Genomic DNA, 26,142 nt, shown 5'->3' with positions numbered 1-26,142 from the left:
AATCCCTGGACGGGGCATCAGCTCATTGCAAGGTGAATACAAGCATACACATACACTAGTGTCATTTTAGCGTCACCATATCCCCAAAACTTTGTGTCTTTGGAAGGAAACCGGAGCCCACCAAGAAAACATGCAAACTCCAGACAGGAAACACAAGGAACGCGACTCCCTGAGAGGCAGAAGCGCTACCGCTCTGCCAAAGTGCCGTCACAACATGTGTAATTTATTATCAGTATTGATTACTTTTATTCAGATTAATTCTGGGACCAGAGATCTTTTGAAATTCTGTGAGTGCTGCTAAGACTGCAGGCACAGAATTTTCTGGGTCCGATATATACAGTACCATATCATCTGCATATAATGAGATTTTCTGTTCCAGTCCTTCTCTGCTAATCCCCTTTATCTGATCAGTATTTCGACAATGTATTGCCAGTGGTTCAATGGCAATCGCAAACAACAGCGGTGACAAGGGGCATCCTTGTCTAGTGCCACATTCTAGTTTAAAGTAGTCTGAGCAAATGTTGTTGATGCAAACTGAAGCTTCTGGGTTAGTATACAGTAATTTAATCCATGCACAAATGTTCGGGCCAAACCCAAACTTCTCCAATGTAGTAAAAAGGTATTTCCATTCAATCATGTCGAATGCTTTTCCTGCATCCAATGATAATAATATTTCTGGGGTGTTTGATTTAGTTGGTGAGTATATTACATTAAACAGGCGTGAAGATTTGAAGATAAGTGTCGGCCCCTAATAAATCCAGTTTGGTCTTGTGATATTACTGAGGGAGCACTTTCTCCATCCTTCTAGCTATGATTTTAGAGAGTATTTTAACGTCGTTATTCAGAAGTGAAATTGGTCTGTATGATGCACATTGTAATAAGTCCTTATTTTGTTTTGGAAAACAGTGATTAGTGCTTGGCGAAAGGTTTGTGGAAGAGATTGGTTATCTCTGGCTTCTGTAAATGTTGCTAATAGGAGGGAGCTAGCTGAGCGGAGAATTTCTTGTAAAATTCTGCAGGGTAGCCATCAGGGCCTGCTGCTTTCCACCTTGGAGTGACTTTATAGCATCTAGTAATTCTGATAATGCCAGAGGTTTATCAAGTTCCTCCACACTAAAAGTGTCTATTTGTGGTATCTGTAATGTATCCAGAAATGCATTAGATTGTGTATTGTCTTCTTTAAACTCAGTAGTATATAGGGATTTATAGTAGTCTCTGAAAGTGTGCATTATATTTTTGTGTTCATGATTTTATCGTGTTGGTGATTACGAGATTGCGCTTGCACTTCTTGCTTGTGAATTTGTTGAGCTAAAAGCTTATTAGCTTTCTCTCCATGTTCATAGTAATGATGTCTGGATTTGTAAATTAGTTGTTCAGTTTCTTTAGTTGTCAAGAGGTTTAATTCTGAATGTAGAGCCTGCCTCCTCCTATGTAGAGTCTCGCTTGGTAGTCTGGCATGTTCTTCATCTATTTTAGTAATTTGCTTTTTATCTCTGCTACTTTCTTGGCTTGGATTTATTTCTGTGGGAAAGATATGAGATAATCTGTCCTCTTAAGAAGGCCTTAAGAGTTTCCCAGAGTATTCCTGCAGAGATCTCGGGGATGTATTTGTCTCTAGAAAGAATTTGATTTGTTTGGATATAAATTCCGTACAATTCTCGTCAGCTAATAGAAGCGGGTTGAGGCGCCATCTGCGGGGTGTTTTAGCTCCAAGATCATAGGTGCATGGTCAGAAATAACAATAGCATCGTATTTGCAAGATTTAATCATAGGCAAGAAGTTATTGTCTATAAAGAAGTAATCAATCCTTGAGTAGCAATGATGTACTGGTGAGTAGAAAGAATATGTTCTTGAATTTGGGTTTAAAACCTCCAGGGTCTGATAAGTTGTGATCAGTTATAAACTTTGTAATTATCTTTGCGTGTTAGATGCGTTCCCCTGTGGAGGAAGTCCTATCTAAAAGTGGATTTAGAACACAATTAAAGTCCCCAGCCATTATAACTTTATGAGTGTTCAGATTGGGAATGGATGCAAATAAATTTTGTATAAATTCCTTATCATCAACATTAGGTGCATAAACATTTATCAAAATCATTTTACAGTTAGATAAGTCTCCCATGACCATTACATATCTCCCTTCAGGATCCAATACTACATCTGATGCTACAAATGTTCTATGTATGAGAATTCCCACACCTCTAGTTTTCTTTGTAAAACTAGAATGGAACATTTGGCCAGTCCAGTCTTTTGGCAGCCGGAACTGATCCTTGCTTAGTAAGTGGGTTTCCTGTAAAAATACTATTTTAGCATTTAGACCTGTTAGGTGAGAGAGTACTTTCTTTCTCTTTAATTCGTGATTCAGGCCTTTAACATTCCAGCTTACGAAGTTAACTGTCCCATCATGGAGACACTGATTCTGAGTTTTTGATGTCATTTTATAGTCTTAACTGGAAGTGAGACAGCTTAGGTCTTAATTTCCTATTTCCCTAGAGTTGTTGCCATGCAGCTTATTATTACGTTGGTAGTTATAATTATAAAGATTAAGAGGATAGATTAGGTATAGATCAAGCCTGCTCTCTTTCTCTCCCCCCTTAACCCTTTTTGCCTCCCCAAGTGAGGCTAAAACCCACTTCACACAGTCCCAGTCCTCTGACATACCCAGAGACAGAGCACGTCCAAAGCAAAACAAGCCCCATGCAGCGTGTTTTAGGGTTAAAAGATAAGAGATTATTACCAATTTAGTCTTTTAAAAAAAAAAAAATTTTGCACTTAAAATATATATATAGTCTTCAGCAATTTTAGTGCATTAAGATGATACACCCAGATAATAAACCCGGGATGGTGTTAAAATGTGTCCAGAATAAGCATAACAAGTCTTAATGCAGTAATAGCAATAACAATAAACCAAGGGTATGATATTGAACAGTCTCGTTTAGGGTAGAGATGAAATAATTAGAAAAAAAAAGAAAAAGTAATTAAGCACAATAAAACATAAACAGATAGCGCCCTAGTAATACTAAGTAATAATGAGAATATATGCTGATAAAACCCGTATTTTAAACAAATAGATCAGACAGTAGATTATTAATCCTTGCTTTATCATTAACCGCCATGACTCACTATTATGTATCAGAATAGTCCCGGGATCAGCTTTCTTAATTCCTTTTCTGCTTCTTCCTTGCTAGCGAAGACATAGAATTGACCCTGCCATTCCACTTTCAGTTTTGCCGGATACAAGAGGCTGTATTTGACGCTGGCTTGCTGTAACCGCTGTTTAATGTTGTAGAAGGCTGTGTGTTTAGTAGCTGTTGCTGGAGAGAAGTCAGGGAAGATACGAATGTGGTTATTTTCATATATAATATCTTCTTTGTTTCATCACCTCTAGCTTAAATGATAATCTCTCAAAACGAACTATAAAAGATCTGGGTCTGGGTCTAACAGTGTTTGATCGCGTCTGTGATAAGCGCTGTTATCTCAGATTCTGCTTTAAAGTCATCCCCGATTATTTTAGAAAAAAGTTCAGCTGCGAATTTCACAGTGTTTGAACTTTCTCGATTCTCAGGCAGACCTTCAATTCTGACATTATACCTTCTGCTTCCATCTTCCAAAGCAGCCAGTCTGTTTCCAAGTTTTTTGCATTCGGAGCTGACATTTAGTGCTGTTTCCTTGGCACTGGCAGCTAAATTCTTGGCAATTTCAATCCAAGTCATGAATGTCTCCTTGAGATCCTCCAATTGATCAGTAAGCGTGCTCAGTTTAACCGAGTTTTCTTGAATGCGCTCTTCAATTTTACCCAGCACCTGTCGCAGCTCAAGTTGCATCTCTTGTCGCAGCCTTTCATTTGCCTGTTGCAATTCCAGCCGCTGCGTTTCGTTTGCCTGTTGGAATTCCTGTCGCAGCCATTCATTTGCCTGTTTCAACTCTTGTCTCACCTCCTGTCTCATTTTTTCATTTGCCTTTGCCCTTGCTTTCTCATTAGCCTTCTCGCTTTTCTTTATATCTTTCATGAGCTCAGCGAGCATCACCTGCAGTTTAGACATTTCAATTGTGCTTTCTTGTCCGGTAGATGAGGCAGCAGACTCTACTGTAGCTGGTGTCCCCGCTGCTCCTGGCTCGTGTGGAGTAATTGAAGCCGCGGACTTCAAGGCCTTTTCCAGTTTCAGGTGATGTTCTCCAATTGGCGAGCTATCGAGATCTGCACTCACGATCGTACCTTCGCTCCCCTTTTCGCTTTCAGCCGGCGACTATGTAGTGGACCGTGGTCCCGAGGAGTCTGTACTTTCGCCCATCTGATCCAGGTCTGTCTCTGAGAGGCTGTATCTTGAATTAGGGCTTGCTGATCTTAGCTTGGGTGTAGCTTTAGTTTTCGATTCTTTCAGATATATACACATATCTCCTTTGGGGTGCGAGGAGCTGTTGCTGGGGGTGCCAGAATCCACTGAGGAAGAAAAATTTAAAACATTATTTATACAAAATCTTAATTTATCTATCCATTCCTAAATAATTAAATGGGCAGGCTATTTCGTATCAGTGCAATATGCTGCTTGTTAAAATGGATGACTCGTAATCTTACGTGCACTTAGTGCTGCGTGGGTATTATGAACTATCGTATTTGTTCAAGTTCTAGTTAAATTTTAAATATAAGTAATTTTTATTTGGTCGACAGAAATATGTTTAGTTGGAATGAAAGTTAAATTTAATCATCATTGCATAAATTTTTCTTCACCATAGAAATTTAAAGACTAAATCCAACTTCCATTCCTACCAAAGATATTTCTGGCGACTAAATAGAACCTACTGTAGTATATCCAAATTCGAGCTATTGAGCTGTCGCCTGCCTGCCTCGTCACCCTCGCTTCGCTCTTACTTTTTCCGTTCATTTAATCTTGGCTAGTCGCGAAATATTATAACATGGAAGGAGGATTACACGAGTATGGCTTTACCAAAACAATCATTGATGTCGAATAAAGTATCTATGATTCCTAAAGCTTAAATTGGTGATCTGGTTTTCTGCGTTAACCTCATATTTTTTCATACTTCTTCCCAAACAGGGGTTGTGAGAGTAAAATGAATCATTAAGCGCTGATATATATATATTGAATATATTGAAATAGTTTTACTATCAAATAATGCAAACAGTACGCGGCACGTGCTTCGTCCTAATTCTGGGCTCATCAGGCAGTACACACGCACTGCCCCCACTTTGAATCGAACCTAAGGCGTCAGCTAAAGGTGAAGCCTCTCATGTTGCTATGGTGTGTGGGTTGTTTATTTGACAGTATTGTAGATCGGTGAATATATATATATATATATATATATATATATATATATATATATATATATATATATATATATATATATATATATATATATATATATATATATATATAACTTTTGAGAATGCAACGTATAGTTTTGTCCAGAAGGAAAGCAATGTTGCCTCAAATCAATGGCAACCTTTTGTAGGGTGTGTCCCTGAGACTTATTAATTGTCATCGCGAAGCAGAGCCTTACTGGAAATATGAGGCATTTCAATTCAAATGGGAGATCAGAGGGTATAACGGTGATGCCAGCAATACATTAAGAGTGTGGCGCTCTGCTTTTTCTGTATAGCTGCCTTCACACAGCCTCTCCTCTGCTTTATAAACGAACGCCATAGAAAGCCATCACCTTGTAAATTGTGTAAATTGTGTAATGCGTTTTTTGAACAGGTTTGATGCATGGAAGTGATCACTCGTACTGCGTTCAGTAAGTTCTCGTGAGCTGCTATCTTGTGTGATGTTGCGATGTCTACGGCTTAATTTAATGTTATCTAAGACCCGGTACTTAAAAGTTTCTGGCTGCACTCCGGTTGTAATATGACGAAGCTGTGCGAGCTCACTTTTGAGAATGCAAGTATAGTTGTCCAGGAGAAAAGCAATCTTGCCTGAAATCAATGGCATTGTTTTGTAGGGTCTGTCCTTGAGACTTATTACTTGTCATCGCGCAGCTGAGCCTTACAGGAAATTGGAGGTATCTGAATTGAAATGGGAGATTAGAGGGTATAAAGGGGGCGCGAGGAATACATTGAGTGTGGAGAAACTCTAGAGACAGCGTGTGTATTAACTTGTGGATTTTTCTGTGAGTATTTGGTGGGAGTGTGATGAAGTTGCTTCGGAAGACGCCGTTAGCCGCGGAGCTCAGCTCAGAGTCGAAATGAGGTAAATGGGAGGGATATGATGACATGACTCCCCCAACCGCGTTAACTGTCAATCCCCCACAAACACAGTCTCTCGGAATTTGCATAAGCCACACCCCTTCACCTGCAATTTTAACTTAGTTACAAAGTGATCAAAACTCTCGTTTATATCCTGCGTCCTCTCATTAAACTTGTATCCCGCATTACCCGTGGGCATGAGAAACACCAGCGGCACCCTGTCTATTAACTTAATTTAAAGTTTAGGTTTACACCTTTCTTTCCGAAGTAGCAGCACTCATTAATATGGTAGTATATTTCACTTGCTCGCTTCTTATTGTTTTGCTGCCTTCTCAATTATATAATGCATGTTTTTATAATGCATGTTTTCTTCAGCGCGTTTTGGAGCTATTCCTGGTTTTCTACGTAGTGCGTTTACAGTCAGTTCACGTGATTATGTGGGAGGCGTGATGATGTCACACGAAACTCCGCCCCCCACGGAACTTGCTGAACTCCATTACAGTAAATGGAGAAAAATACCTTCCAGTTATGACCATTACGCGTAGAATTTCGAAATGAAACCTGCCCAACTTTTGTAAGGAAGCTGTAAGGAATGAACCTGCCAAATTTCAGCCTTTAACCCACACGGGAAGTTGGAGAATTAGTGATGAGTCAGTCAGTCAGTCAGTCAGTCAGTGAGTGAGTCCGTGAGGGCTTTGCCTTTTATTAGTATAGATGCACATTTCCATACAAGTGATGTAGCTCAAAGTGCTTTACAAGATGAAGAAAAAAAGATAAAATATAAAAATAAAATTAGGCAATACTAATTAACAAAGAATAAAGTAAGGTCTGATGTCCAGGGAGGACTGCTGTGTACAATGTAGTAGAAGGCAATTAAATTGTTTAGCTAACAACTCACAGCTACTTATTAGCTTACAATTGGCTTCCAATTTGCACGGGTTAGGAGAGCCATTCATATTCCAAATTTTATTTGCATGTGAATTTTTTTTCCAGTCCAATGCGGTTACAAATTCTCTGGCAGACGTGGCTTACTTGCTCATCAATACTAATATACTGTGGTATTTAATATGCATTCTGACAGTTAAATTGTATTGGGCCACTGTAATTATTATTGTTTTGTGACAAGAGAGATGTCCTTGTTAAAATGAGATGATTTTTGCTTAGCCCAAATGTAGGTTCACTGTAGAAATTCATTGCCTAACCTGCCACGTTATCATGTTTGCAGTGATGCCAAAAGGGAAAGGCACCTTCTTATATTTTTATGGCTTTACATATCACTGGCAGGGTCATTTATTTAATCTTTATTTGAAAAGTGGGATATAGCACATTTACTTTACTATTAATTATCCGTGGCACTAGTATTAAAAATCATAGTCTGACCCGTCCTGTAGGTTCAGAAGCATGCAAACTTTTACAGGCAGAAAGAGACTATTGTACCCGCATTTGGCTGAGCAAAACCTAACTGCAGTTTAAAACATTTGTCTCTCTTGTCACAAAACTGTAACATGAAAGTTGGCCAAAGTGATTTACCATTTAAAACACCTCTTAAATATTATAATTAGTCTAGTACTATTTATATGAAGGGGGCACAGGAGGGACATGTGCCAAAATCCTCAGGGAATGTGGCTACTGGCAAACATGTTACCATAGCAGGCTTGCAAAAGAATTTCAGTAGTGTACCTACAGTTTGTTTGGGATGAGCAAATATCACCTGCAGTCCATATAGAAACAGAGTAATAGTTTTGTTTACAATCCAGTCATAAATTGTGACACCATAAATAAAAGCAGGAACTAGTTTTGTATGATGTTCTTTTTCATGGATTTCTAGTTTAATTTGAAGATGTCCAAAGCAGTCTGCGTTTAATCACATGCCATTTTTAATTAGTGCAAAGATGTGTTTGTCAAATTTAAACATGAAAATTAATACCCATTGTAATTCTGTGTAAATTGTGTATTGCCATGCTTAATATTAATGGTTTGAATGTAATATGTAAAACAAATGAGTTGACTATGTTGTTACTCTGTGTGTACATCATTTCATAGTTATTTTAGCTTGTGGTAATCGGTTATTTTGAGCAAAGATAGTTCAAAAGAAAACTGAGAAACAGCTACATTTGCCTCTCTTGAATATATGCATTTCATTGTATTTCTCCTTTGATAAAACTTAAGTTTATTAAATCAATTTGCTTTTTAATCTCATGTTCACAAGTGAATGAATTAAAAAGTTCTGAAGCTTTAAGACATGTTAAAGTGATGAGAAGGTTGATGCATATATTTTTCCTTGGCCATTAGTAGTTATTTGGAGACTAGGGAATAATTTATGTTAAACCTAATTTACCACACAAGATGAGCTTTTGCTCATATGTGACAGAAGGGATTTTCTGACTTCAGTGCTCTAATGGGTAGTAAATATTAATTTTCCATTTGGATCTGCTAATATAGCATTCAGGTGTTAATGGAATGGTATTTTAAGAAATTGTTTAAGATTTACTGAAGGTTGTAAGCTAGTATATGCTGGATTGACTGCAATGTTATTTCTTAAAATTAGGCTTTCTAGGGCATGATGCATCTGCCGATCCCCATAAAGGTAGCTTTCTATTTGATACATTGCTGTCTCTCCCAAGTTCCTCGTACAACAGAAGCAATAGTTTTGGTTTCATTACAAGCTGTCAGATTATTTATTTATTTATTTATTTCTCTAATTAGAATTCGTGAGAAAGCAATCATCTTCCTGTTTAGTTAGTCTGCTATACATTTTGAAGTTTGTGCTCTGTGGGATCCTGCAGATAGATATGCTCACACTGCTGCTTTTGTACTTCTGTTTGATGGGTTGTAGAGAAGGCCCTTGGGCTTTTAAAAGCAAAAATGGATGTAGCTATGATAACATCATGTGATTTTTGTCTCTTCTCTGCTACATGCTCTTAAAGAAGTCTCTTTCTTGTGAGATACTTATCAAGTGAGAGGTATAAGGAAACTACAGTAAATCAAGAAAAGATAGAGTCCAATGAACTGCTAGAAACACATGAGAACATCAGAAGGTGCCAGAATGTCAGTACACTTGTATAATTCTGGTGGAGCAGAAGAGGTATAAAGCATATGGGAAGTTTAGACTACAAAGAGTGAAGAGCAGTACGTGCACAGAGATTTAGATCACAATTTAATTTTTAGCCAGGACCTAGTAGCAATGGGAAACCCAGGAAAGTAGGGTGGATATTGTAGTATACATAATAACCCATTGCATTAGAGATATATAAATGAAAATCCTGTATATATGCGTGTGTGTGTGTGTGTGTGTTTATGGAGCAGTCCGCTCAGCTCATACTCTACCTCACACACTAGATGATGCAAATTTAAATTTTTTTTGGCACTTACATGCACCTCAGTTCTCACTACAAAAGGTGTGTGTGTGTGTGTGTGTGTGTGGGGGGAGCAGTCTGCTCTGCTCTGCTCACGCTCACGCTCAACCATAGCCACGGGAAATTGTGTGAATTCCATTGAAGATATAGACGCTTATACTCTTGGTGAGGTGGCACATGCATTAAATTTAACATTTTTCCAGTGAATACATGCACCTCACTTCTCAATCAATCCAAGCAGACAAACGTAGCTTTGTGGTACATGCACGTGATACATTCACACAATGAGCTACCATACTTTTGCCTGAGACAGATTCCAGCTTGTCCCACTTAATTTGTGCCACAGCTGCACTCGACTACACGTCCGTATCGGACAAGATGCATTCTGTCCCGGTCCACTTAGCTGACGCCTCTGCAAGTTCACTAATATAGTAAAACTACTAGGGAGTCTTAGAGTTGTTTTTTGTGCTGGAGACTAAACGCAGCTAGTAATACAGTAATCCCTCCTCGATCGCGGGGGTTGCGTTCCAGAACCCCCCGCGATAGATGAAAATCCGCGAAGTAGAAACCATATGTTTGTGTAGTTATTTTTATATATTTTAAGCCCTTATAAACTCTCCCACACTGTTAACATTATTAGAGCCCTCTAGACATGAAATAACACCCTTTAGTCAAAAGTTTAACACTAGAATTACCAGAGCCTACGAAAAAACTCGTAATTCCGTCCCACCTTAAACTGCTTCTTAAATCCCTTCACACCTCTCCGCCAGCGCCCTTTGTCTTCTAAATGTGCTGATAAAGAGAAGCGGCTATTCCATCCCCCACCAATTTAGAACGTGCACGAACTTCTCTCAGCTCATGCCTTGATTGAGTATCTGGGAGTGAAGTGGAGTTTTAGAGTGGAAATAATAGATCGTTGTTTGGAACACACGCATTTCATGTCTGTTCCGTTTCTACAGTAATCTGTGTCAACACATTGTTAAAACAGAAACTTTTTTATATTCTAGTAGTAGATGACAAAATGTAGGCATAAACTATATAATGTATGAAGCCTGAAGTCCAAATAGCAAAGAAACATTTTCACAAGAATAGCACAATTGCACTTTTATTCAAACATATAACTGCAGAAACAAAAAGCCGCCTTAACATGCGACATTGACACCAGTTTACTGTAACTGTCTCCGTGGCTCAATAGACTCAGCCCCCGCTTGGGAATCAAGTGGTCGCGGGTTCGATCCTGCGCCGCTCCGTTTTGAAAGTAAACTGCTCTTGTCTTACTGTTTTAGAATAAAAGCATACATTTGATTTCAGTCTGTAACAGCCGGTGCAGTTTATGATCCTTGTAAAGGCTAGCTTTTTTTTTTTTTATTCACTTTTCACACTGCTTCTTACAGGAAAAGGCGATGGAAAAAGTGCACTTGAATAAAAGTGCACTTTTGTTATACTTTTACACCAATATATGTTCCTGTGCTTGAGCGACGGGCAGATGGGGAGTGTCTGATGATTGCATATAGCGCCGAAGTTACTGGTCTTTACCATTCTTTCCTCTGCATGTCCTGTAGTACAAAAGAAAAAGCATACAGCAACATGCGGGGACTGGCAGGAACACTCAATAAAACGAAAAGCAAGTGGCGGTGAGATACGAAGAAGGCAGCTTCGCCAGCGTTTGTGTGTCAGAACTATGGGTGATTGTGCGTTAGTATGCATCGTGGTACACTGCAGAGCTGTAGCGCGTCTTTAGTGAAAACAGCCGTGTCAGATGGGGTTGTATGGATTGATTCTGAACGCGACTGAGAGAGTGAAAAGTGAATAAAAAAAAAAGCTAACCTTTACAAGGATCATAAACTGCACCGGCTGTTACAGACTGAAATCAAATGTATGCTTTTATTCTAAAACAGTAAGACAAGAGCAGTTTACTTCTCAAAACGGAGCGGCGCAGGATCGAACCCGCGACCACTTGATTCCCAAGCGGGGGCTGAGTCTATTGAGCCACGGAGACAGTTACAGTAAACTGGTGTCAATGTCGCATGTTAAGGCGGCTTTTTGTTTCTGCAGTTATATGTTTGAATAAAAGTGCAATTATGCTATTCTTGTGAAAATGTTTCTTTGCTATTTGGACTTCAGGCTTCATACATTATATAGTTTATGCCTACATTTTGTCATCTACTACTAGAATATAAAAAAGTTTCTGTTTTAACAATGTGTTGACACAGATTACTGTAGAAACGGAACAGACATGAAATGCGTGTGTTCCAAACAACGATCTATTATTTCCACTCTAAAACTCCACTTCACTCCCAGATACTCAATCAAGGCATGAGCTGAGAGAAGTTCGTGCACGTTCTAAATTGGTGGGGGGATGGAATAGCTGGCTTCTCTTTATCAGCACATTTAGAAGACAAAGGGCGCTGGCGGAGAGGTGTGAAGGGATTTAAGAAGCAGTTTAAGGTGGGACGGAATTACGAGTTTTTTCGTAGGCTCTGGTAATTCTAGTGTTAAACTGTCCTCCATGACAAGACAGAGATGACAGTTCTTTCTCACAATTAAAAGAATGCAAATAGATCTTCTCTTCAGGAGCAGAGAATTTCAGAGGGAGAGAGAGAGAGCGATCGCAAAGAAAAGCAAACAATCAAAAAATCAATACTTGTGCTTTTAAGTTTGCCACGGCATTTTTAGAGGAGCGTTAGTATCTTCTAAGCAAACAGCCTCTGTGCAAACAGCCCCTCCGTCAGGCGCAGAGAAGCGTCAGAGAGAGCGAGATTAAAGCAACAATCAAAAATCAATACTTGTGCTTTTGTGCTTTTAAATATGCCGAGCACCGCAATAAAGCGGCATTTTTTTAGAGGAGCATCAGTATCTTTTAAGCAAACAGCCTCTGTGCAAACAGCCCCTCTGTCAGGCGCAGAGAATGTCAGAGAGGGTGAGATAGAGGCAGAGACAAGCAAACAATCAAGCTCCGCGCGGGATGCATATCTTATAGCATTGAGGAGTTTTAGTTAATATGTAATACATACTCTGATTGGGTAGCTTCTAAGCCATCCGCCAATAGCGTCCCTTGTATGAAATCAACAGGGCAAACAAACTGAGGAAGCGTGTAGCATAAATTAAAAGACCCACTGTCTGCAGAAATCCGCAAACCAGCGAAAAATCTGTGATATATATTTAGATATGCTTACATTTAAAATCTACGATAGAGTGAAACCGCGAAAGTCAAAGCGCGATATAGCGAGGGATTACTGTACATAATTCTGAGAAAGCTGGAGTAATTGTATAAAAAATATTTTCTATTGTGCGTTTGTGACAACATATATTATTGGTTTCAATAAACTTTTCTGAACTAAAATTTAGCGTTTTCAAGATCATTTTTCACTTGTTGCCATTCAGTCTGTCTTATGTACTCTGTCTGCCTAGTAAACCATTTGGTGCAATCAATACAATGTCAGCCAGATTTCATTACAGTACTTTCCTGTAAGCTGGAAATTGAATTAATATAGCATTTTCACTTTATAATCTCTTCCACTGCACCCAATTATTTTATCTGCTATCAAACGTGTCTTCTCTCATCTTTTTGAATATGTCTAAAGGTTTTATTTGATAGTTTGTTCGGGATCACTAGGGAATGATAATTATTGTTGTCCTTATGTTGTGGGTTTGTATTAATGTTTTATGTGTACTCTACAACCATGTGTACTCTACAAGTAAGTTCCATACAAATGAATTTAACAACATATATAAAATCAATTGAACTACTCCTGTTTTCTCAAACTACATTCATATTGGCTTGCAAAAGTCTAATTCAAATATATTTCATCCAGTTTTGCAAATTACAAAGATAAGGATGACTTGGCATAAATTGCATTTTTTTGGTAAGAAAAAAATTTGTATAATTCACTATATATGATCACTTTCTTTTATTAGAAATCATACCTTATATCAAAATGAAACTTTTCTTGTATACACATTTAGAAGGCACTGGTTCATTTAATTTCTTTAATTAGACATTTTATTTCAATCAGACCAACTGCAAAAACTGCCTTTTTAGTAGTTTCACTCCTAAGAGTCTTTAATTGTGATTAACAAATAAAATTAATAATGCTTTCAGTTTTAATCAAACTTTGCCATGGTGCTTCAGATCTCAACTGAGTAAAGCGGGCTGTACATATTACTTCTCACATGGGAACATCTTTGTTTATGATTCAGCAACTCATTAGACATTCACATAATGTCAGAAATAATCTCCTTTTACACATTTAATTGCATATGTTTATTTTTTCATTGTTTCCTGCTGAAGTTTTTTGTTCTTTTTTGTTTGGCTAGAATTTTGATAAAGCTCACCAAATTTTTGTGCAATGTTGTGATAGTTGTTTTCAATAACCAGAAGAAATAGACTTATGTAGTTAAAGTGAACAGTAATATCCTGGTTAAAACAAAAACGTGAACGGCTAGTTGTTCCAGTAGAATGAAGTTCGGAACCCATGCATTTACTGACTGCTAAGCCGCACATAATAGGATGCTTTGTGCTCTTTCCCTTTTCACAGAATTTGTATGTGGGAAATTGTCCGACGGGTGGGGCGTGGGACACTCCTGATTGCAGTGGTACAGGAAAGCAATAAAGGCCAAGGATTTAGGGTCCTGAGATTTACAACTGCCATTTGTATAAGAAGTAACAGGCAAAGTTAACAAAAAATAATCCTACCTTTAAAACAAATAGCAAATATCCTTAATGCTATGTTTGTATGCTTCTGTTTGATTTAAAAGATTTTTTTGATAAAACTAGGTATATACTTTTTAAAAGTGACTTTAAATGAAGTTATTTTGATTTGGTATGAATGATAAAATGGATTTATACTGTTATATATACGGCCTCTTAACAATTGGTTCAGGAAGAAACTGCTTTGTAAGACTTGTTGCTTACATATTTACATATTAGTTTAAATTGTCTAACACTCTGTGTAGGTAATTGTCCGATTTTTATGACTTGTACACAAATCCAAAAGGACAAATGTAGACAGAGGCAGAACAATCGTTTTTGTATCTTTCTAGCAGTGACTATACAGGAATTGAACTCAATTTACCTGGTGATCCATCTAATTCTAAACACTTCCTATGCCTCCTTTTTTCACAGTCTTTCTTTAAAATGGCTTTCCTGCATCTCAGCAGCTGTGCATTCACATGCAATAGTTGTTTTTCAACAGGAAGGTCTGTCCTTTAAAACCCTTATGAGAGTTGCTCTGAGGACAATCCCAAGTCACTTCTAGCATTAGGAATTAACTCTGAAAGTCCAGGGGCTTTCTACTGAAAAGTTCATTTTGTCATTTCCAAGTATTCCTGAGTTCCAGTTAATAATGACAAGGGCTATGTTCTCTTTGTAGTTCGCAAGCTACCTGTCCTACCTGTACCATGAGGAAACCCAGCTGTAACCACAAACTAGTTTGAGGAATTTTTCTTTTCATGACATGTTTTTTACTTCCATGTCTACAGAATAATTTTTTGAGGAAAATTTTAATATAAATATGTGGTACCTCTCCCTTCACAAAATTTTATATCTGGAGTCTAAAGCCAATAATAATGAAACAAATATAACTTATTAATAAAATAATATAAATCAGTTTTGTTAATTATTACATAGTCAGATTTGGGCACCCACATTAAAAGTAAAATCAGGTAGTTAAAATTACATTTTTCAACCATTAACAAGAGAGGTTTGGCCCATACTCTAATTCATTATTTTAAAAAATAAATTAACATTTTTTTCAGCTGTGAACAGCTCCTTTTCCAAATTCATTCTTTTGTAGCAATTGTCCTCAATCATTATAGTGTTTTATGCATTTTTTTTACAACCAGTGTCTAATTTGAGACAGATACATCAATTAATTGAACTCCGTGTTTAATCAGATGAGTTAATTTTGTTTGGCTAAGGAGTTTGTGAAAATGTACTGTTAGAGCCTTTGTAATCTTCCTCATCACTTAACAGTCTTGGAACAAGCACATTGGAAAATTAGCCTTTGTAGTAAAATTAATTTGGCTTTTGCTTTTAACTGATGTTTATTCAGTACCATTCTAAAATACTGAACTACAGGTAAATGAAAACTTAGAATGCCAATATGAAAGAAATACATTTTACAATAATCAATGACTGCACAATATAAAAAAGAAATTTCACATGTACATTGCTTTAATCAGTGATCATGTCTTTCATCACATAACATTTTTAAGAAAAACTAACAAGTGTGCATAAACCCTGAGTTATCTTTCAGTTTTCATGAAAATATGTACTACCATTTTTGAGCGGTGTTGGACAAAACATACATATGCATACAAACAGACCAAGTCAGCTTTTTTTGGATTATTTTGGATTATTAATTAATTATTGATTGGTGATTCCATCAGAATATTTAATGTACTGTTACAGTGTGTTGGTTGCATTTGTTTGCAACTGTTTGGGTTCAAACTAAACCAAATTGTACTCGGTGAGTCTAAGAGTATTATGATACTGTAAGTTATATTACATTAAGCTGTAGCCATACTGGCCCATCTTTCTCTCATTTGTGTTTATGTATTCATGGTAGGAGTCACTTAAAATTATAATGTATCAATGCATGGCGACTGATAGAATGTTATATATCTCAGTTTGAATATGAATTTATCAAAAACTGCCTAATTCTGCATATTAAAGAAAATTAGTTTTGAACATGAACTATATAATTTCAACCTTATAATGTAATTTTATTTTTGTACAACTTAATTTGTTTATCTTTTCTTAATCTCAAATTATTAATATTTGCCTGCATTGCAGTATAAGTTCTTCTTTCTGGAAAGCTGAGCACTCCAGTAATTGCTTCAGTAAGTATAATAAGGCATTATCCTATCGAGGCACTACGTGATCTTTAAAAAAATAATTACAGTAAAAGCTCTGAGGATAGTAAATTATATCTGTGCCTCATATAAAAAAATATATAATTTACAACATTTATTTTTCTTTTTTAAATGCTGTTTTTTTTTCTAGGTACGTGGAAGCAAAGGAGAGGTGCTTTATATTCTAGATGCTAGTAATCCACGACATGCAAACTGGTTGCGTTTTGTCCATCAGGCGCCATCACAAGAGCAAAAAAACCTGGCAGCAATTCAGGTAAAATTTTCTTCTTTCAGATCCTGCGCTTCTTTTTATCTTTAAAAGAGTGTGCACGTATGATTTTGTTTTGTCTATGGTCACAGCCTGTGAAGTCAGTCATCATTTCTGATAGCAGTGTGTATAGTATAGTAAGAAACTGAATTTGTACTAAGTCTTTGAAAATAAAATAATAAACGTCCAGAGATTTAAAGGTATGACACTAAATGAGAAATGTGATTCTTGGAAAACAGCATGTTTTGTGGAATTTAGGGAGTTGCTTTTTTATTTAATAAAAGGGGGTTTTCACAGTACTTTCATATTAAGGAATGAAATAACATGTCTCCAACACATTCTTTGAGACTAAATATCCCACAGAGTTTTGAAGAATTTACCCACCCTCTCTCCTTTACAGATAAAGACGTTTACCAATCTGATACAGGATATCAAAGAACTGTAGGCATGCTTAAAGCACCTTGTAAAGATCAGTGTAGTACATTGTATAATACAGATGTTGGGAGTTAATTTTATGCTTGTTCTTTTTTTTAAAATATTGAAAACTCTTGTTTTTTTTATGTCAGACTGTCAGTCAGTTTGATAAGCAGTAATCATAAACAATCATTCATTTTTTTAGGAAAAAGGTATTAGTACTTTAGGAAAAAATAAAACTCGGCTTTACACAAATTCTATGTTTTTTTCCCAACTAAATTGTTTAGTTATCTACCATCTCACAAAATTCCGTATGTCTTCAAAGTACTTCTCACATCAGGTGTTATCAGGTTAATTTTAGTTCACTCTCTTGTTAAAATTCTCTAAATCTTCCACCTTGTGACTTTGCTACTTCCATTCTTTCCTGACTTTTCTAGCCCTTTCAAACTGTATTGTGCCCTCTTCAAAGATCTCCAGATTTATGCTGGTCTTCTCTTTGTTTTGTTTAACATTCTTACTGCTTCAATCAGCACTGTGCTAGGATTCTGCATTTTTTGTTGTTCTGCACTTTTGTCAAAGAAAATGTAATTAAACTGTTACCTCTCTCTTTTACCAGTGTTTTACAAGTGTATTTTTTGCTTATTTTGTGTAGTTGAATGTATTCTATAACCTTCAAGTAGCATTTCTCCAAAGCCACTTCTTAAAATCACAATCCTCCATTTTTTGCCTTTCTTTCCTCCACCAAGTAGTATGTTTTAGTCTACAGTCATTAACGATTATTAATTTAAGTCTTCCCATATTTATAATTCTCATGTGCTCAAAGATATTCATATTAGGTTAACTAGCAACTCTAAATTGTCTCCTGTATGAATTTACCTGAAGATGAACTAGCATCCCATGCAAGGGTAGTTTCTGCCTTACACCTGGTGCAGCTGAGATGGGATTTGGCTCCAGCAGCACAGTTTTGGTTAGATACAAGTTTAATGAAATTGGTAAGTGCACATAACATTACTTTGTTCTGCCCTTACATTTACTTTTATTAGTCTTACATTTTATTGCTTTGAGGTCTTCAGCCATTTTGTAGTTTCTCCTTGTAAAACAACTTCTATTAGTGCTTAACGGTTTCTCACATATAAGTCTTGTGTACATTTCCACATACAGTATAAAGTTCAAGAACTTACCCTTTTACCGTTTAGCTTGATATGCAGACTTAAATGAGTAGGAATGACTCTACCAATTCAAAACTGGCATATAGATAACTACAGATGAAGAAATGAACAGTCTAGGGAAAGTTCACTAAACTGATTTAGCAAAAATTGGAACAGAGGAGCAGGTAAGTCTGTTGTCCGCTTCCAGCAAAAAACAATAAAAGCAATAATTTTAGATATTACAAGATAACCCAGTGTTGAAGTGCTGCCTAAATATGGCAACAGTCAAGAAAAACATGACAGTTGAGGGAAGTGGACAAATATGAGGATGGATGAAAAGTGTAGCAGCAAGATCAAGTCTGTGATAACACTAATAATGTGTATATCCTTAAGTTTCAGTGTTTTGGAACACTAATATTAATTTGAAATACAAAATTAAATTAAACACACATTAGACAATTACTTAAACAATTAATTTGCAAGTTATCTCACAACATGTTAATTCTTCCATGTTGGTGTTGTGATTTATAGTGGTACTAAAGAAAGTACTGAACTACCAAATTTTTAAAACCATGCTATACCAGCATTATACAAAATTTGACAATCTTACTTCATGAAAATGTGACTGAAACTGCTTTATGCAGCCTTATTAAAAAGTTGTGATTAGTGAACCATGCAGAGTTCATTTTGCTGCATGTTCGGCAAAATCAAGGAAATGTTCTCAAACTTCTCTGAACTCCACGAAATGAGGGCTAGGGAAAACTCTACCATCTATGCTAGACCAATTATAAAGACCAACTATTTGATCTGTGCTGTGAGGCAGCAGTGCTAAACACTGTGTCATTGTGCAAACAACTAAAGACATAAACAAAAGAAATGCCACAAGCAAAAAACAACAAACAACCACAAACTACCAATAAATACATAAAACATGGATCATTGCTTTCACAGAGTTGCACTTATGGGACACACATTGGTAGTGCCACAAAGCATTGGCATGGGACTAGCTCATTCCATTGTTTGACAAAACTCTGACTGCAGCTCTATGTTTTGATTCTGATTAATCTGTTGTAATCACTGTTACATATCTGATGACAGTATTTGTAATATTTTCATTATAGTAAGCTAATGTACCCCTCAAATGAAAATACTTAGTTTTTTTAATTTACTTTTTAAATGCATATGAGATATACATCTGAGAGTTTGAAACAACAGTGAGTGGAAGAGTGGGTTTTTTTTTTTGGCGAAATGAGTGTGTTTAGATATGGTGGAAAACACAGCACACCACTGGCTAGCAGGGTAGGGCATTTATTTTTATTTTTTTTCCCTTATGTGCCTGCAACCTAGTGATGGCTATGTCGGCAGCTACCCTGCAGTAAGCATGGTTTAATGAAGATGGGTGCTAAAAGTCTGCAATGTCACACTGGCCTTGCAAAGTATCAAGGTGCACTTGTGGGGAAAAATATCCCATAATTCAGCTACATGGTAAATTCTCAGGAAAATATTTGACAAACAAGGTCACCAGCAAACACATCATATTCACCACTATTGAAAATTAAGCACCATGTGTTTTAAAAAAGGACACAGAGAACTCTGACCAGGCATGCAGATTATCTGAAAGGGCTGTAAGGATGCTTACAAAATGTGTGGTGATTGCATGCAGATTTTTGGCAGTAATCCATCTCCATAGTGGTTCTGTGTGACAAGCAGAAGGCAACATATGGAATTTTTTCTAAGCATTTATCCCTTGCTTATTCTAAGATATTTCAGTGGCTCTGAACTTGACAGGTGTGAAAAGGTATTTGCATTAAAAACAAAAAGTTAAGATTAATGCATTTTGATGGGTTAATAAGTGCAGCATTTTCGCACATTATGATTTCACAATGAAACTTTTCTTGAGCTTGTTTGATGAACAGCCACACACAGAACTAGTTCAACCCTAATGATTGTTAATCCACAGTGTAGCCTCTGTATTGCACACATTGTTTTTAATTAATGTGTATTTCATTGATATAATTTAAGACCCCAAGGTCATTTTTGAAGTGGGGTTTGCTCCATGTTTTAGGTGTCATGAAATATTTTCCAACTGTATTTTGATTATTTCTTTAAAAAATAACATCAGGTGATAGTATCAGGGTTGGTGTGTCACAAGTGCTTAGCGCTGTATAAGGTGTCTCAATGAGATTCATCAGAGATTTCAGTTCCTATTAGTAGTTGAGCATTGGAAGTGTTGCATTTTTCTTCTTCTTTTGGCTGCTCCCATTAGGGGTTGCCACAGCGGATCAACTTCTTCCATATCTTTCTGTCCTCTGCATTTTGTTCTGTTACACCCATCACCTACATGTCCTCTCTCACCACATTCATTAACCTCTTCTTAGGTCTTCACTCTTAGGTCACACTCTTTTCCTGGTAGCTCTATCCTTCGCATCCTTCTCCCAATATTCTCAGCATCTCTCCTCTGCACATGTCCAAACTAGCTGCAACTAATTATTATTTTGGTAGTCGACTAATCGTTCAATTTATTTTTCAGTTAGTCACGATTATTTCATTTGATTTGTGTCTGTAACAGCCACTGTATAGTACTTGTAAAAGTTACCGTTTTTTTTTTTTTTTTTTTTTTCCATTTTTATTCTCTGTCATGATCATGATACATACTGCCTAGCCCCCAGGAATCTGAAGCTGTTACTTTTTATCTGAAACTGGGAATAACTGTAGATGTGAGTGGTGTTTTGAGACAATCGAACTGGAAATTCTCTGATCTGGATGAATAAAAGCTGACACACAAACGCTGGCGAATCTGCCATATTTGTATTTCATTGTCACTTGATTTTTTTTATTCAATTTTATTGAGTGTTCCTGATTACGCTGAATTAGTATGCGCCTTAATGCCTGTGATGACAAAGCCAGACTGACAAAAAAACAGAGACATAGGTATATATGATATTTAGAATTATTCATTTTGACCTTATAGTACATTTCGGAATATTGTGGCACGGATGCAAAATTATTCATATTCATTCGCATACCTTGTGGTTGTAATCGATGACCGTATTTTTTTCCCCCGGTCTTTCCCAGTCTGCACAGGACTCCAGGACACGCAGAGGAAAGAATGTTCCTCTGCAAGGTGAGCCATGAACACTCTTCTTTTCTCAGTGGACCGCCTACATGCCTTTCACAGTACATGTGCTTTGATCGCTGCCAGGTCAACTTGTTATTGCACAAGCAACCGGCCACCTGTGTGCTCCTGCTAGCACTGAATAAGCTCACACCTTCTGCTATCAGTGCGCTGCACTGGGGAAAAAAAAAGAAAGAGACTAATATATGTGACATTTTAAAGAAATCTTTGTATGACCTGAATAGTACTACTCAGAAAACATCATCGCACTAATGCAATATTATTTGAAAAACGAACAGATTGGGTGTAAATTTGTTACTTGTAAAAGTTAGCTTTTTTCACTTTTGTTTTCTCGTTCACGCTCTCCCTCCCTTCCTGATCTGACCCTAACTAACTAACTAACAGCGCCAGCATAAATTCTCAAGAGACGGCGGCATCACATCTCCAGGATGCTTTAGTTTCAGATGCTCATACATCATGATGGTGCTGCCATGAAAAGAAAGTTCTTGTTTACATAATGAGCATTCAACTTTTTTTCTTTTTCGGTGAAGTGCTCCCACACTTTAGAAAGTTTCTGTCTCAATTTTTTTCCATCTCCTTCCCCCTACTCTATCCAACTTGCCATTGCAACCACGTTTATATTCCTCTACATTCTTCTTCTCCTCAGACGTTTTTCTTCATTGGTAGGACTGTGTGCAGTCTTGACAAACAATAACAAACGATACTGCCCCCAGACGTTCATGTAGTGCATTGCAGTTACAAAAACCATGTGGTTCTTTTTGACTGGATCCTCTATTGAAGGTTCTGTTTATGACACGTCGACAATAAAAAAATCTGTCGTGTTCCTACTGACCTTCATTCCTTTCCTCTCTAGAGCATATCCCCACCTCTCCAGATTCAACCTGCTCTCTACTATCAATACAGATCACAGTGTCATCAGCAAACATCATAGTCCACAGGGACTCCTGTCTAATCTCATCTGTCAACCTGTCCATCACCATTGCAAATAAGAAACAGCTCAGAGCTGATCCCTGATGTAATCACGCCTCCACCTGGAATGCATCCGTCACTCCTACCGCTGATCTCACCACTGTCACACTTCCCTCATACATATCCTGTACAACTCTTACATACTTCTCTGCCACTCCTGACTTCTTCATACTGTACCACAGCTCCTTTCGAGGCACCCTGTCATATGCTTTCTCCAGGTCCACAAAGATGCAATGCAACTCCTTCTGGCCTTCTCTATACTTCTCCATCAACATCCTCAGACCAAACATTGCATCTGTGGTGCTCTTTCTTGGCATGAAACCATACTGCTGCTCACTAATCATCACCTCACTTCTTAACCTAGCTTCCACAACTCATACCTTCATGCTGTGGCTCATCAATTTTTTCCACCTGTAGTTACCACAGTCCTGCACATCCCCCTTATTCTTAAATATCGGCACCAGTACACTTTTTCTCCATTCCTCAGGCATCCTCTCACTTTCCAAGATTCCATTAATTAATCTGGTTAAAAACTCCACTGCCATCTCTTCTAAACACTTCCATGCTTCCATAGGTTGGTCTTCTGGACCAACGGCCTTTCCATTTCTTATCCTCTTCATAGCAGTCCTTACTTCTTCCTTGCTAATCTGTTGCACTTCCTAATTATCTCCACATCATCCAACCTCTTCTCTCTCTCATTCTCTTTATTCATCAACCTCTCAAAGTACTCTTTTTCCATCTGCTCAACACACTCTTCTCGCTTGTGAGTATGTTTCCATCTTTATCCTTTATCACCCTAACCTGCTGCACATCTTTCTCAGCTTGGTCCCTCTGTCTAGCCAATTCGTACAGATCCTTTTCTCCATCCTTAGTGTCCAACCTCCCCTACAACTCATCATACACCTTTTCTTTAGCCTTCATCACCTCTCTTCACCTTGCGCCTTATCTCCTTGTACTCTAGTCTACTTTCTGTGTCACTCTGACTATCCCACTTCTTCGCCATCGTCTTCCTCTGTATACTCTCCTGTACTTCCCCATTCCACCACCAGGTTTTCTTTTCCTCCTTCCTCTGTCCAGATGTCATGCCAAGCACGCTTCTTGCTGTCACCCTTACTAAATCAGCTGTAGTTTCCCGATTGTCTGGTAAGTCTTCACTACCACCCAGTGCCTGTTTCACCTTCTCCCTAAACTGTATCTTGCAGTCTTCCGTTTTCAAATTCCACCATTTGATCCTTGGGTCTGTCCTCATTCTCTTCTTCTTCATGATCTCCAACGTCATCCTACAGACCACCATCCTATGCTGCTTAACTACACTTTCCCCTGCCACCACTTTGCAGTCTTCAATCTCCTTCAGATTGACTATTCTGCATAGGATGTATTGTACCTGTGTGCATCTTCCACCATTCTTGTACATCACCCTATGTTCCTCCCTCTTCTTAAAATATGTATGCACCACAGCCATGTCCATCCTTTTGGCAAAATCCACTATCATCTGAACCTTCTTCATTCCTCTCCTTGACACCATACCTACCCATCACCTCCTCATCTCCTCTGTTCCCTTCAGCAACATGCCCATTGAAATCCTCTTCAATCACCACTTTCTGTCCCTTGAGTACACTGTTCATCACTTCATACAACTCATTCCAAAAATCTTCTTTCTCCTCTATCGCACACCCAACTTGCTGGGCATATGCACTAACAACATTCATCATCACACCTCCAATTTCCGGCTTCATAATCATTACTCTGACACTCTTTTTACCTCTAAAACACTCTTGGCATACTGTTCCTTCAGAATAACCCCTACCCCATTTCTCCTCCCATCCACACCATGATAGAACAATTTGAATCCACCTCTGATCCACCTGGTCTTACTCCCCTTCCAATTAGTTTCTTGTACACACAATATATCAACCTTCCTTCTCTCCATCATATCTGCTAACTCGCTCACCTTACCAGTCATACTGCTAACATTCAAAGTTCTTACCCTCAGTTCCACTGTCTTTACTTTCCTCCTCTCCTCCTGCCTCCGGACATGTCTCCCTCCTCTTCGTCTCCTTCTTCTTCGGCCAACAGTAGCCTAATTTCTGTCAGCACCCTGTTGGCTAACAGTACTGGTGGCAGTTGTTGTTGTCCGCATGTTGATTTGGCAAAATTTTACACCGGGTCTTTTCTGACGTAACCCCCCATATCTGGGCTTGGGACCGGCACGAAGAAACACACTGGTTTGTGTATCCCCTGTGGCTGGGTTTGTTGTATTATTATTATTATTATTCATATTACTATTATTAGTTGTGTTCTCATCATTATAATATTTAAAATTAATTACATGCACAACTATTCTGATATTACAGTATATGTTATGTTTTATGAATACTTTTTTGAAGTGAAGGCATTAATTTTGCATTTTATTTTATGAAAAATGCAAATGTATCAGTTTTTTTGCTTCTGTATCATTTTGGTACTGAGTTGCTAACGCTCATATAAGTATTAATGTCAAAATTTTTGTATTGATCCAGCACTGTTGCATTTTTTACATGTTTTTAAGTTCATCATCAATTGAAATAGCCATATATGTTCTTAGAACTATAATGTGTAATGTATTTTACTCATCTCAGTTTGAAGGTATGTAATATCAAAATTATTACAGTATAATATTTTCTTAACAAAAACAAAGTATCTAATCTACACCAGATTATCTCTGTGGAACAGGCTACTGTTTTTCAAAGATAAATGTCATCCTCTGCCTAAGTTGTAAGGCCAAATTTATTTAAGAAGCTTAATTCTTTTTTTTTTTTTTTAATTTTACTTGAGCCTAAGCCACTCAAATGGATTTGAGTGCATAGTCGTTTTAAATGAAAATATTTTACTTTCAAATATGGAGTTACAGATATTGCAGCAGTATTAACAATGTCATTGACTAATCTTTATTGAGTTGTTTTACATTTTTATAAACTTATAAGTTATGTCATCTTTGATATGCAAAGTAGTATTATTTATAAATAATTTTTTTGGAACATTAATCATGTCAGTGTAATTTTACTACTATTTTCAAGGAGAGTTGTATTGATATTCACATGAATGAAATTGCCTTAGTTTGACTCTGACCACAGAATAAATAGATTACTTTTATTATCAATCTGGTATTTGATGAGAAGGCGTTTCTAAACCTTTAACTATGTATTTTAATTGGGTGCATGTGAGTACAATTCTGATCCTTCACAGCTACAGAATCCTAGGCTTGAATCCTGGCCTGTACAGTGTTTATACAGAGTTTGCATAATCTTCCTTTGTAAGTCAGACTTTTTGACACATCCCAAAGACCTTAGTCTTTAGTTAATTGCTGAAAATTGATTGGCCTAGTATTAGTTAGAGTCGGTGCTTGAGTTTAAATTTGACCTGCATTGGCTTGGCAAGTTGGCTAGGATTTTTCCTTTAGTATCCAATTTTTTTGGCATAGGCACCTGCTACCCATTACCCTGTGCGGGATAAGAGAGTTAGAAAGGGGTGAGTGGATGAACAGTTTGTAATGTGTAGTAAACCTACAGGTTCAAAATGACATTGGTAGAGAGACTTTTAACACTATAGCAATTAAAATGAGTAAAAGGATAAAAGCAGCCTGAAAGAAAATTTTTTTTCTTCCAACAATTTTTATATGAAATATTAAAAAGTAATATGGGTGTCATTTCTTTGTTTTCCAATTGATACTCCTACCTTAATTTTATTTGTCTAATTTTACATACCCATTAAAAGAAAATTGTATGTGGCGTGGCCTTACGAGGTATGACAATTGGACTGCA

The 26,142-nt window shown here is 37.3% G+C and overlaps 1 protein-coding gene across 2 annotated transcripts in view; it reads left to right on the top strand.

Moving 5' to 3' along the window:
* The window catches only part of prdm5 (PR domain containing 5), a 316,540-nt gene that overhangs the window by 23,503 nt on the left and 266,895 nt on the right, over positions 1–26,142 (top strand). For both annotated transcript variants that reach the window (XM_039751133.1, XM_039751132.1), the window contains exon 3: positions 16,559–16,681. In XM_039751133.1, the coding sequence (XP_039607067.1) occupies positions 16,559–16,681 (123 nt within the window). The remainder of the gene's footprint in view (positions 1–16,558; positions 16,682–26,142) is intronic.

The sequence above is a fragment of the Polypterus senegalus genome, chromosome 4 (assembly GCF_016835505.1).
Source record: "Polypterus senegalus isolate Bchr_013 chromosome 4, ASM1683550v1, whole genome shotgun sequence".
Classification (NCBI taxonomy): domain Eukaryota; kingdom Metazoa; phylum Chordata; class Cladistia; order Polypteriformes; family Polypteridae; genus Polypterus; species Polypterus senegalus.
This window is presented reverse-complemented; position numbering and strand designations above follow the sequence as displayed.